General features: G+C 37.3%; 1 protein-coding gene across 8 annotated transcripts in view; it reads right to left on the minus strand.

The window, feature by feature from the left end:
* LOC107846947 (putative vacuolar protein sorting-associated protein 13A) overlaps positions 1-14,292 on the minus strand; it is a gene marked incomplete at its 3' end in the record, with an annotated part of 124,821 nt that overhangs the window by 19,506 nt on the left and 91,023 nt on the right. For 4 of the 8 annotated variants that reach the window (XM_047398990.1, XM_047398991.1, XM_047398995.1 and 1 more), the window contains 8 exon segments: positions 75-1,612; positions 2,645-2,907; positions 8,486-8,602; positions 8,670-8,816; positions 9,318-9,420; positions 9,587-9,645; positions 11,786-11,887; positions 12,032-12,130. In XM_047398990.1, the coding sequence (XP_047254946.1) occupies positions 75-1,612; positions 2,645-2,907; positions 8,486-8,602; positions 8,670-8,816; positions 9,318-9,420; positions 9,587-9,645; positions 11,786-11,887; positions 12,032-12,130 (2,428 nt within the window). 8 annotated transcript variants of the gene reach the window in all.

Genomic DNA, 14,292 nt, shown 5'->3' on the forward strand with positions numbered 1-14,292 from the left:
TACAGCAAATACTGAGATGCCAAAAAAGTTCCTTCAATACTCGAGAAACCCTATGAAAGAAATCTGATTCTTACCTTCAGCAATGAGTTGACAATCCTTGACTATTGTCATAATGCAACTTGGATAACAGGATATGACATCACAACATTCACATTGAGATGGTAATCTCACCCATACATCAGCACTAAACAGCGCAATCAAGATGATATTAGTCCAAGTGGGGCCATGAAAAGAACCTGATAAATTAGCTGCTTCTTCTACCAATAGCATCAACGATAGGGATAAGTCATAGCCAAATAAGTTTAAGCAATCATTTCTGTGAGCAATTTCATCTTCTGTAACCAAGCACTCCATAGGAATATCTTTCAGCACAAACTTTGTTTCACCATTTTGTGTGAAACTAGCATACAGCTGTTGTATATCAAGCTTCAGAAATTGAGATACACTGCTCCCCGTCGGTACAAATAAGTTGCAGTCCAGTACCTCAAACAAAAATGAAGTGCATACATTACCTTTTGAAGTATTAGAGTCGGAGCTTTCTGTAATAGGCAACCCACCTGGACTAGAGCTCAAATCAGGTAAGGTGAAATAACCAATAATTACTGCAAGGAACTCGGGCAGTAAAACACAAGACACGTTCTGGATACTGAAACTCATTTTCAACGGTGACTTTACACTTTCTTTCGTGACACGCAACTTTAAAGTTGGAGGGGAAGTGGACTTCAAGGGACCCCAAAGGAAATCCTGCATCATTTGAGTCCATTGTAAAGAAGAAAGTACCAACCCCTCACTAGAGCAAAGTACATCCAGATAGTCGTCGCAAATACACAATGCAGACTTGACATTTGGAAACAGAAGAGTTGCGATTATGTAAGAGGATTTATGAAAATGAACTTTACAGCTGCTGAGCTCCAAGTCAATGAAATACACCTTTTTAGCATCATAAACTTGAAAAGAAGAATTAACTGAAAATGGGAGCAGACCGTTAGATCTATCATCTATATCGTCCTTGGGATTTCTGTCCTTCCAGTCTCTTAAATTGAGACCCTTCCTCCACTCGGGGGTATCACTGTTTGAGAAACCTCCAAGATTAAGAAAAGAACCAGTATCTTTAAGGGTGATGAAAGGAAACTGATCCAATGAAACGGTTGCCCATTCAGAGAAGGAGGTTTCAATGAATTTGGTAACACCAGAATTTTGAAGCAAGGAAACAAAAGTAGGAACACAATTCTTGCCATTCACTACAGGGTTGTTTGCAACTTGAAGAGAAGATTTGATATCAGATAATTTATCAATAAATCCTACCAAAACTCCAATCAGAAAATGGTGGCAGTGAATATCAAGACCACTTAAACTTAATTTACATTTATGACCAATGAATCCTGAATTCCCACAGGTTTTCTGATGGAACAGAAGGCACAGACCATTGGTACTATTTCTCTTATCAGAATACCCACTTTGAGGACCGCTTCTGACATTATCAGATCCAGACAAGCTCTGAGATGAGCAAAAGATAAGGCTTTTCCCTTCACTTTTACCACCATAATCATGGATGTTTATTTCCTTCACCGAGGCCCTTCCCTCCAAGGACTCTCTCCCATCAAACCTGCAACTTCATTCAAACTTCATAACTGAATGCTACAATGCTTAACAGATGATATTTGAAAGAATCACTCTTTGGACACAAGGAAATACATCTGACTCAAGAATAGATACAAGAACCTAATGTTTTCTACCATTTGCTTTACCGTGAAGACTTGAATTTTAAAGTTAAATGGAAATAAGACTTTTCAATCATAGCCTTATGCACCTTCAGTCTAATCTCATTTGCCTCATTTTCTTTTCTCGCCAGATAAGTAGTCATGTTCACTTGCTGCCAACTATCAATAGAATAAAACTTAAACAAGTTCAGCACTTGATTGTGCAGTGTAGCAGTCAAAAAAGCTGCCATGAAAATCAGGGACATATGATGAGATGAAAAAGCAAAGTCAGTTCTTCATCTGATCAAGTGTTGGTAGGAAGAATCGCATAATACCTCCGCTAGTGGGAGGACACATATACCAGGCAGAATATTCTAAGTCCGCACAAGCTAGCCTGGACACCACTGGTAAAAGGAGGCTCTTCAAGAAGTCTAGCTGATTCCGAAGAAAAAATTAATAACACTGTGTTCTGAATATTGGTAAAGTTTTGATTACAAATGGTGGATGTTATGACTGATTTATGGAAACTGGTATCAAGAATGACTTGAGGTGAAAAACATAAACTGTGCAACTGTTATCAGTGCGGACAACGACTCCACTATGACTGAGCGACCTTTTGCAACTCAAGCAATTTTGGAAATAAACAGCTAACTGAGAAATGCTAGTCAAGAGACCATTCATGAGTCACCAAACAAAAGTGAATTTCACAATCACGTTGGTATGATGATTATGCATTAGAGCAGCTATTGTAGCATTGTCACAGTGAAAAGCAGAAAGATTAACAGACAGACTAGATATTTATGATTTGACAAGGAGTATAAGACTGCAACACAATTTCACTTCTGCATTTGTTTCACATCTTATCTTTTGTGTATTTTGTCTAATATTAATGGTATATCCTTATCAGGCCGATAGAAAAGTAAAACAAGAGGCAAACAACATACCGAATATTTAATATCTGAAGCAAAAGCATGAGACTGCACACATTTTCTACATCACTTTCAAAGTCAATCAAGAAACCAATCGATTTCACATTTGCAGCAATGGAGAACCAAAAAAAAGCAGATACCACACTTCCATTAACTGTAGTTGGGGGTAAGGAGTCTGATGATAAACGCAAAATATCAAAATCCGCAATTAGTTCCATAATTGCCCCGTATAGAGACGGGGAAAAGTGAGCAAGAACCGATGAAACCTCTATGTCAACCTGAAAGCAAGAAAGCAACCTACATTATAAACATCTGATCAGATATCTCATAACTAAAAATTACTCCCTCCGTCCCATTTTATGTGTCATTTTCTTTTTTGTCCGTCCCAAAAAAAATGTCCCCTTTCCTTATTTGGGAACAATTTAAAGACACAATTTCACTTTTACCCTTATTGGTCCCACTTAATAAAAAATAGTAGTAGTATAATTTTTAATAAAGGACAATTTGGTAAAAATCATCAAGTCTTTTCTTATTTCTTGAATTCCATGTCCGGTCAAACTATGACACACTAAATGGGACGGAGGGAGTAGAAAATATAGCAAGTAGAGTTGCGTTGTAACAGTAACTTGCTCCATACGACAACTCAAGTCAGCAGAGGTTTCAGTTTGGTAGTGTGGAAATCCCAACTTGAATATCTTTTTCATGCTTTACACCAACTATTATCCCTTTAAGAATGTCTATGTGCATAATTTAATCTGGTAACCAAAACCAAAACACTCCCCATGTTTCATCAGATCAGAAGCACGAATTACATCAACATACACCCAATAATCACCAAAAAAACATCGATGTCACAAAATTTAATTTCTAACTTTATCCTTTTTTGGAATGAGAGCAGGTGTTGATGCAACGGTAGATTACTCTTTGAATAACCTGTATGTCAGAAGCTTTAAGGCATGGATACAGTCTATTTTTGACAATGTAAAGGAATATAGAGTTCATTATATGCCGCTCTCTCCCTACGACTACACCAGCCAGAGAACACTTCATGCACGGGGTAAGCCTTTTCTTTTTGTTTTCTTTCAGTCATCACATATAAGCTTCAATTTCAAAGATCCTACTGTGCACAACCCACCATTATATGTACATGCACATACACATAAAGTTGCAGAAGATATTCAAGGCCTTGGTTAGTTCGTATATTTTAAGAGACCTGTGATTATCAAATAGATTTGTCCTTGGGTCTCACTCACACCCTAAACGCTAGCTCAATGGGAGATGGATTGCTCTAGCCTTATAAGGAGACCACCCATCTTATTAACCACAAATGTGAGACTTTTTTCATTCCTCAACACCCCACCTCACACCTCAGACGGGACATTTGGTGCGTGGGCAATTTAATCTCTGGGCCCCAATATTGGGTGAGATGGGTTCTGCTCTAGTACCATGTATAATTAAGTATTCGAACCTAACTCACACCCAAAATCTAGAAAGGACGAGGGTTGTCATAGCCTAATGTGAGACTCTTTCATTTTATCAACAAGATTCAATGCATACATATCAAGCATTAGCATCTGTACACAAAAACCCTTTTGATAGAAGTCCAAGAAGTGATAAATTCATTTGTCCAAAATAAATTCTCCTACACTTTAAGGTTTGATTGTCCAAAAAATTGCATCCACTTTCTCTAAGGAGATAATTTTTCGACAATTTTCAATATCACCATGTGACCTGCCTTTAAAAATAAAAGAAGGTAAAATCACATCGATCAGATGGGGAAATGCCACACACGTATATGTAAAAGGTCAAGTGTTTGTTTGGCTGCGACCTAAGTACTCAAAGAACCACGTTCTTTAAGCAACTATGCAAGAAGATAAATTGCAGAATAGTAATTCAACACAAGTATTCAGCATGGAAAACTCCTTGCTCATGGGAGGCAAGAACCTCGACCCATCTTTATAGGATTTACTCAAACTCTTCCGCTAAACTGGAGCCAAATTTAGGTTTTAAAACCACCCTTGTAACACATAAGGGGTTGTTCCCAACAATCCCAAAACCTCTACCCTCTTTACTTTCCATCTTCAAAGACTCTACCCTGTCAATTACAAACAAAATACCACCTACTACAATCAACTGAGAAAGTAATTAAGATATTGTCTTGGAACCAACACACATAAATTAACTATTAAAACTCGAGAACTATATGGATAAATCTTGATAGGAACAAGTTCTTTCGTTATATCAGCAGGTTCTTCTTCGAGACCCTTTGTGTAGAACTCTTCTCATCCTGACACATCTTTCTTTAGGTATAGTCAAATTCCAAAGCATTAAGTCGTGTTATTTATCCATGAGTAGTTAGTCACCTTGTAGTTTTCCAATTTAAACACAAATTGGTTCAAATCCTAGTTTCACTTGGTTCGAAACTTTTCATGCATTAGATTCTTTCTTCTATTTCCAGGCTAATTCCATGTGCATAATGAATGATAACTTGTATAGAATTTCAGTTCCTTGTCGAATTGATTTCTCCCAAATTGCAATTCTCCAATGGTTCCTGATGCACACGTGAAACACTGTCATTCTTGAAAGTCTCTGGCATTGCCTCAGAGGAACAAGTTCTCTAATGAGTCCACTGGCAGTGTTGCTAACTTCTTCACTTCTTGAAGATCTATCTTCGTGCGGACCAGGTTCTTGAAACTTCATTCATCATTCTTTCGCCTTCTTTCATCATATAGATTGTCACTAGTAAATAGGTTGTCAATCATCAAAACACCACATGATATTGAATGTACATTCAAAGATCATGGTACTTCAACATCAAGCATCTTACAAAAGACTACAAAAAGATGCGTCATCTGCATAATGTAGATGAGAAATTCCTATGTTGTTGTCTTTACTTGTATTAACCTTAAAACCCTTGATCCACCCCTCAGTTCTAGCAGTCTTGAGCATATCACTCATCCCCACCATTGTTATGATAAAAAGGAAAGGAGATAAGGGATCCCCCTTCTTCAGACTCTTCTTAGATGGAAAAAAACTGCTCTGGTGAACTGTTAAACAGAACTGAGAACTTCATTGCACGGATATACTATCTGATCCAACTGATCCACCTAGTGCCAAAGCCCATATTCTGAAAAATTGTCAATAGATAATCCCAATTTAGTGATTTAGTGATCATAAGCCATCTGGATATCTAATTTGCACAGAAATCCATGTACTTTACTCCGCTGTCTATTCTCCACACACTTACGATGAGTATTGCATCCATAATATGTATTCCCCTTATAAAAGCCATTTGAGGACCCTCCACCAATCTGTGGATCACCTTCTTTAACCTTTCAACTAGCATTTGGCTATTATTTTATAGATACTCAAACTGATAGGTTGAAAGTCAAAAGCTCCACAGCTCCCAACTTCTTTGGTATGAGTACCACAAATGTGGTATTAAAACTCTTCTCAAAAACTTCTTGGTCATGGAAGTTCTTTTTTTTTTTTGATCAATCAAAGGATTTTATTGATAATAACAAAGCCATGTTGGCCTTATACAAGGGTTATACCATAAAAGAAGACCTACAAAATATGGCCATGGAAGTTCTATACTTCAACTATGACATTTGAATCAATTATTTCCCAGCATTTGAACCAAGGGTTAAACCAATTATTTGTTGCTGCCATGTGACCAGGAGGTCACGGGTTCAAGCCTTGGAAACAAGCTCTGGCAGAAATGCAAGGTAAGACTGCGTAAAATACACCCTTGTGGTGGGGCCCTTCCCCGGACCCTGCGCATAGCGGGATCTTTAGTGCACCGGGCTGCCCTTTTATTTGTTAAAGAAAGCCACAGTATACCATCAGGCCAAGAGGCTTTGTCCCCTACACAGGTTTTGAGCCTTTTGACAGTCTCCCAGATTTCATGTGGTTCAAAAGGACTCATTAAACATTTGATTCTCTTCTTCAGTGACCATTGGACAGGCCCTCATGTCGAATTGAAGTTTCCAAGTTTCTGTCTCAGTGTATAGCTTCTCATTGTAGTCAAGTATCTCCTTCATGATATCCTCTGGCCTAGTGAAGCTTTCCCCACCCACTACTAGCTTATCAATATTGTTCATTCTTTTGTGTGCATTGGCAGTTCTGTGAAAAAAATTAGTATTCTTGTCCCCTTGTTTTAGCCATAAAGCCCTTCATCTTTGTCTCCAAGCTATCTCTTCATGCTTTGCTATATTTTCCATTTTCTTTATCAGAGATGCCCTTTCTGCAATCTCAGCTGCAGACAATGATCTCTGCTCCTGGATTCTGTCCAGATCCTCAATTTGCTGTAGACCACTCTGTCTATAAATTCCCAAATTTCCTTGAGAAGATTGGGATTCTATAAACAACTCCATCACATTCCACTTCTACCTCCTTGGGTATATTATCACCATCTCCTTTCACTTTGATCATGGCCCATCTTCAATGATTTTGCAAGGAAGTTTCCTCTTCAGTCTCAATCTAGCATCGACAGAGATCTCCCATCTCCTTGAATACTTCAAGCTACCCAGTAAGTGCAAAGCCCATAAACGGATCCAAACCCAACCTCTTTTCACATTTGTTCCCCAGCAATATACTTTGGGAGGCCACCACTTGAGTGCACCTTAGATTTCTTCCATTTACATTCCTCCATCAATAATATTACTTAGTATCCCAAAAGACGAGAACGGCATGCTAGTCAGTGGACACATGTATATATTAGTTGTAGAATAAAGATTTCAAACAGAAATATAACTAATGATAAAGTAAATATCTTGCATACGAAATCTTTTATGGGTCAAATTGGCAATTTTGGTAGAGAAATAGGAACTCTGTGTCTGGGGCATCTTGCATAGAATCTAATAATCTACTTTAAAAACAAATGACGGTATATCTGATCATCAGGTAAATGAATTTTCATTCATTAACACACGGCCACAAAACTGGCCGTACATAATATTCAAATTTGAGAAACTTCAAATCATACACCTTTAATAGTGTTTTTGTAGGTTTGTCCTTTTTTTGGTATACCTCTTGTATACGGCCAAGTTGGCCTTGTTATTATTAATGAAATCGTTTACCTGATCAAGAAAAAATGTTAATTGAACAGTCTAGAAATGTTGAGGAACTTTTTGAAACTGGTAACTAATTTCGAGGAACTTGTATACTATGCATTCTTTATATTAAAAGCAAATACACGTTTTCCTCTATTTATCTATTACTGACCTATGCCTGGAAGAGTAAAAGAAGTTTAGCATAAAGATAAAATTAGATTCAGAATTATCTTAGTCAAAAAGCAAAAGGTTAAGTTGGAGGCGACATGCTTTCTCGTTTTAAATTGAACAGTGTGGATCATTATCTCTTCTTCTGTCCCACATTGAACTGGGCCAACCAATGCAGGAGAAAGAAATGAAGCATCTTGAGTATCTTGAAGACAAGAAAAACAATGAGCTTGAAGGTAAAATAACACTAATTTGTATATTTGAGAAGTTGAACTTTTCCCTTTTGATCAGTCAACAACAACAACAACGACAACAAAAACAAACCCAGTGTATTCCCACAAAGTGGGGTCTGGGGAGGGTAAAGTGTATGCAGTCCATACCGCTACCTCCAAAGAAGTAGAGAGGCTGTTTCCTTTTCATCAGTCAACAACAGAGTCAAAACATAATTTGTCAATTAAATTAGATCCTTGCACCACTAGCAATATTCATCAATTTCAACTACACAACAACAGATAAAGGCTTAAGAACTAAAGAACATATGATCTCAAGAGTAAAGCAAAAGACTATTAGAAACCAAAAATTGAATTGCTATCGCAAAGAATAGAAAAGATGGTGATGAAAATGATTCACTTACCTCATAATTTTTCAACTCTGACTCATCAGCAATAATGCACAACGTCAAGTTGATATTGATACTAACTTTCTCCAGAAGGGGGACTGTTCTAGAGGAATTTGATGTCAAAAGTTTTACCTGCAGCACAGAATCACTTAACTTACATCTTACGAGGAAGTTGAATAACAAAGTGCGAATGACTTACCTCAAGATCACTAATGTTAATCTCGAAGTGATCATAGAGATCTTGAAGCTGACAATCCAAGACAATATTACTACTGCAATGAGGCGATGCTAATAAAGTATCTACGTCACCTTTTGATCCAAAGGTTAACTCCCCTGCTTCCAGTACCTGCTCAAACTAGAACTTTTAGGCCACTGAAAATGCACAAATTATATGAAAATAATGAAGCCTTCTCGGTTTAGATCATAAATTGGTCAATCACACCATGCGAGTGTCATGGATCAAAATAAAATCACTGGAGGGCAACCCGATATTTTTTTCAGTACACCCAAGTCAGAACTTATTTTTTCCAGTTGAAATATCTTCACTCCACACTGTTCATGTGAAGACTAGTAACTATTCACATAAGAATGCCAGCATAATTTGCATGGTTAAGATAAACTACAACTTCATTTAGGGAACAGACACAAATATACATGTGATTGGGTATTGCAAATCGAATCTACTCAACTTGAATAGAGAATATGAGCTATTTCAGACCTAGAAAGAATAACAAGGTAGAAGGAAAGCCCTGGAGCAAGTGGAGCAAGTGAAGAGCTGAAGGACACTAGGTGGACTAATAATGGGGGAATGGGGATAGTACACCAACTATGGCATGAAATGAATTACCATTTTCGGCTTGTCAGAATTTGCATTTCCACTAGGAACAAGCATGGTAATACCCAATATATGGACATTCCAAGTAACAGTCTTGCGATTTGATAAGACGTGCCTGTGAAGAAATATAAAACATAGGAAGAGAGCAGGGCAGGAGAATTATCATGGATATCCATTTGACTGAATCATTATAATCATATCGCATACAAAAGTAAAATCCATGTCTTTGACGAGGAGGCAAGACGATCTACTAAATAGATGAGCTTGCTCGATATACTTACTCAATTTTAGTCCGAAGTCGTGCATTCATATTTTGAATTCTGTTGATGGATGACAGAATCTAAAACAAGGAACAATATCAAGTTACAACATCATATAGCATGTAAAGACCATGCATTATTAAACAATGTAAAGACTAGTTTAGTTATTAGAAAGTTAAAGAATTATAATACAACAACAACAAACCCAGTGTATTCCCACCTGGTGGGGTCGGGGGGGTAAGATGTACGCAGTCCATACCTCTACCTCTAAAGAAGTAGAAAGGCTGTTTCCGATAGACTCCCGGCTCAAGTCACGAGATACCACACAAACTCATAGTAAAGCACACAACTAGATTACATAACATAAATACGGCACCCATAAGTATTAGAAAACAGAGAAAAGCACACAGATTCGTAATAAAACATGGAACACGGAATCATAACAAGGATAAAACCCCCACCAAGTAATTCCCTACACTAGCAACCTAAACCGGCCCTAGTCTTCTGCCCTAATTCGCGTCCTCCAGAAAGTTAAATTTTTAAGTTGAATATCGTCTCCCATTGGACAAAAATGTCATCGGTAATGTGTTTGACATCTATAATTTGGTTATGCATTCATCAAATCATCAATGTCTTTCTTCTCCTCTTTTTTGTTTTCCTAACATGATATCACAGTATCTACAATTTTTTTTGATAACCGTGGTGCTCGGGCCAACTTGCGCGCACCTCGACTAATTCCACGGGATAACTGGCACCTCTCACCACCAACAATACCAGGTGGTACCAGGTAACTCTGTCCAGCAAAGCTAGAATAGATGGGAAGAAATCACCTATTGTTTGTCTCTGTTGAGAATTGAACCTGAGACCTCATGGTGCTCAACCCAACGTAAGAGCATCCACAATTTTGGTAGAGACATAAAGCATCCATCAGCAATCAGGCTGTCTAAAATTCTCCCTTTTTATGATTTCACTCTTCTCTTTTCGGGTGACTGTTCTGGCATTGCTTCTTTTCTAAGTGGCCATTCTGATGACACTCTTTTTCACTGACTATCCCGGCAACATATGCCTCATTTCCTTTGATAATTTCGAAGTCACGATGCCTCGTTCTAGTGATCATCCGACGCCAATGTCTATTTCAAACAATTGTTTCGGTGACACCACTTCAATTAGGTAAATGTTCCAATAGTGTTAGCGCCCTCACCTGTAACTTTTGCAAGGGCATTGTCTTATTCTGGTAAATTTTTGTACCTTTTGTTTGGAAGATTTAAGAAAAAATCGCCCCACAAGAAGTTGCAAAAATGAAGAGAAAAAGAAGATGCTATCACAAAATTTGGAAACCATAATAGTTTAGCAACATTCTAGTGAACTGATAAATTGCTCCAAATGCTCCGCCAGTCCTATTTTCCAACTATTTACTTTGATTGAAAGTAAGCAAATTTCTTACTTAACTTATGTTTGAGGATAAGCTCATATGTAACTTCTAACGTTAGTTATTGTAAAAGAATGGATCATGGGGCCTCACTCAATTACAAAATCTAGGGGAGGATTGTCGAAGACCATATAAGGAGAACAAACAGCCGCTAACCACTGATGTGGGACTCCAATAGTTATATAAGAAAGTCAACAATTGAGTTAGAAATCACCGAACTTCTCCCAAGTGTTCTGGCTACATTACGTTTTTGTTTTAAAGGTAAGAACTGATTAGTTCCCCTCCTTGACTTACAGAAGATGTTCCCGGTTATAGTAGAGAAAGTTAAGTCTATAAGCTATATAATTTCTGCTTTGACAGATATTATATACAGTCTGTCTTTGACTCCTATTAATGGTTGCATCTATTCACAAATTTATTATATGTACCATTTGTGCACTCTTATTCTTGTTGCATTAGGTCTCTATTGCAAAGTAACTTGATGTTCTCTGTCACTGTTAGAACATCCATTGCATGATGTTCATTATGATAAGAAACATTCATGCAGAATGATATAAATGCAATCAGAAACCAATTACCAAATAAATGTAACACATTGACATTGAACACCACTAAACAAAGTGTCATGTTTTAAGTTGTAACGTGTATGTTACACAATGGAATGTAATTTTGGTGATCAGTGGATTAACCTGGAGGCCAAAGTGGAAATAAGGCGACTATCAAGCAATCTCATGAAGTATCAAATTTTATGGAGGTATAAGTATAACAATCAAGATAGCTTGAACACTTACCCTGTCTTGCAGAGAACAAGACTTTTCCAAAAGGGATGAAAGACTCGTAATATTCTTGAAACATTCTAAATCACACGTTATGTGAAGTGGCTGAACAGAGGCCTGTTTATACAAGGTTATAGGATGTCAATCTCTGAAAAAGCCTCCTGTTAAAAAATTAACGTATAACAGCTACAAACAATAGTGGTCATAGTAAAAAGTCTGTAACTGACCTAAATACTGTAAAAGCAAAGAAGATGGCAATACCTTTACAGATAAAGAAGCATCTTGTTTTAGACGTGACATGTCAAGTTGGAAACTTAGAGAAGGTTTTTGAATTTTGGGTTTGCCTCCATCAGAATTTACCTAAATGAATTCATGGTCATCCAAAGCATTTTAAGCTATAACAGTTTACAAACAAATGAACTCTCCATTGGTTGCAAGAAGTGTTGGTATTCTATCAAGAAAGAACATCAATTTTTGCAGGTAAGACGAGAAGGGAAAGCACCATGAAATCTATATCTGTGGAAAAAATAAACAACAAACGAACTTGTATTATTATTTAAAAAGTCCCCCAAAAAGTTGGGTATCTGGACTTATTTAAGACAACGCACCAGCATGACCTTAAAATAGCTATAGTCAGTCTGTAAAATAGATGTTCAAATCATAGGTCATGATCCCTATAGGTAACCACCTTTCTGTTCTGTTCACTCTTGTTAAAAAGTGCATGTAATTGATAATCGAAGGATGAAATCTGTAGCCTTTACTTTTTAGATACTAGCAGTAAGAGTAAAACTGTTCAGGAGAAAAGGAGAACAGTAAATGGGAAGAGGACAGGTTGTCCTGAATAACGTACAAGGAAAACCAACTTAGCATAGATCCTAAGTAGTTCTAAGTAAGACAATAAAGGGACATAGATCCAATGCACTTCTATGGCTAAAGCAAATTGATGTTTTATGAGACACATGAAGCCAGTCATTCATTGTTCAATAGCATATCATTAACAATCTATGAACAAATACAGAAATAAAAAAGAAATTTACCGAAGGCAAGAGAAGAAACTAGTGCAAACTATGTTTAATATATCTTAGTGCTGGACTCTACTCCTCTCTGCTTGAGCTGAGGGTCCTTCGGGAAACAGCCTCTCTACCTCCTTGATGTAGGGTTAGTCTGCGAACACTTTACTCTCCCTAGACCACATTTGTCGGATTACACTAGGTAAGTTGTTAGACGCCTTCCAAATGGATAATTACAGAGTATCTAAGTGTAGTGAGTTCAGCAACGTACATACCACCACTTTCTTTTGTAACTAACTATATGGACTGGAAATAGAAAGACAAAGGAATCTGTGCACTAATCTGTAAATCAAGAAAATTAGAACCAAAACCATAAAGGACTAAAACGTACAAGTACAAAACTTAATTCATGTTAAATTGGGGAAGAGAATGAGAAGAAGTGAAGCTTGATTATTCCCTCAAGCTAGGTTGAGTATTTATAGTACAATTTAGAAAAGGGCTTTACGGTAATTTACACAAATCATAGAATATATTAACACTCCCCAAGTTGGAGTATATATATAATAAGCTCCAATTTTAGTATGACCATCTTCCAATGAATCATTCGAGTTACCAAAGCTAGTGGCCATGGATCCAGACTCCCTTATGCCTCATGTCTGAAGAAATGACAATCCACCTCTATATGCTTTATCCTCTTGTGAAAAAAAGAATTTGAGGCAATCAAAAAGAAACTTGATAGTCTAGTCACATATCAGCTTCATCTATTTGACTTCTACACACTTCAATTCTTGTTCAAGTTGTTTCAACCAAATAAGCTCACAGGTAGAAAGAGCGATAGCTCGGTATTTTGCTTCAGCACTTACCTAACGAACATGTCTTCCCATTCTCTTTTCCAAGAGATTAAGTAGACATTTGTCCATGAAAACTAAAAATTTTTGGAGTTGGAGTTGAAATTGTGTGTGGCCGTGAAAATAAATTCGAGTTCTTTTTAACTTTTTGCGAGAGAAGTTGAACTGAAAAAAGTGAAAACAAGTTTCAGTTGTTTTCACTTTTCCAAATACAATTCCAAATTGTATTTGGAATTCATATGGCCAAACATTACAATTTTCACTAACGTGATAATTTTTCCGAAATAAAGTGAAACCTTCTCATGGCCAAACGGGTTCTAAATTGCATCTAATCACGACAAAGTATCAAGAAGCGGAACACTTGTCAGATAGAAAACCTGCCCAATTTGCAGCAGAATATTCAACAATGTCTAGATAACTCTTGTCTTCATATAACAATCCTTGTCCAAGAGTTAGGATACGAATTACTCATTAAAGCATCCTAAGCCTGTCAACGGTACTAGACCTTCATCGGAACAGTCCGGTTCCGGTAACATTCCGCTACAGTACCGGTAAACCCGATACCCAACGGTTTGGAATCCGGTACCGGTGCGGAACACAGATATTTTCCAGTAGACCTGGTACCCGATACCGGTTAAACCGGGGGGTCAACCAACGGCTAGTT

The sequence above is a fragment of the Capsicum annuum genome, chromosome 11 (genome assembly GCF_002878395.1).
Source record: "Capsicum annuum cultivar UCD-10X-F1 chromosome 11, UCD10Xv1.1, whole genome shotgun sequence".
Taxonomy (NCBI): Eukaryota; Viridiplantae; Streptophyta; class Magnoliopsida; order Solanales; family Solanaceae; genus Capsicum; species Capsicum annuum.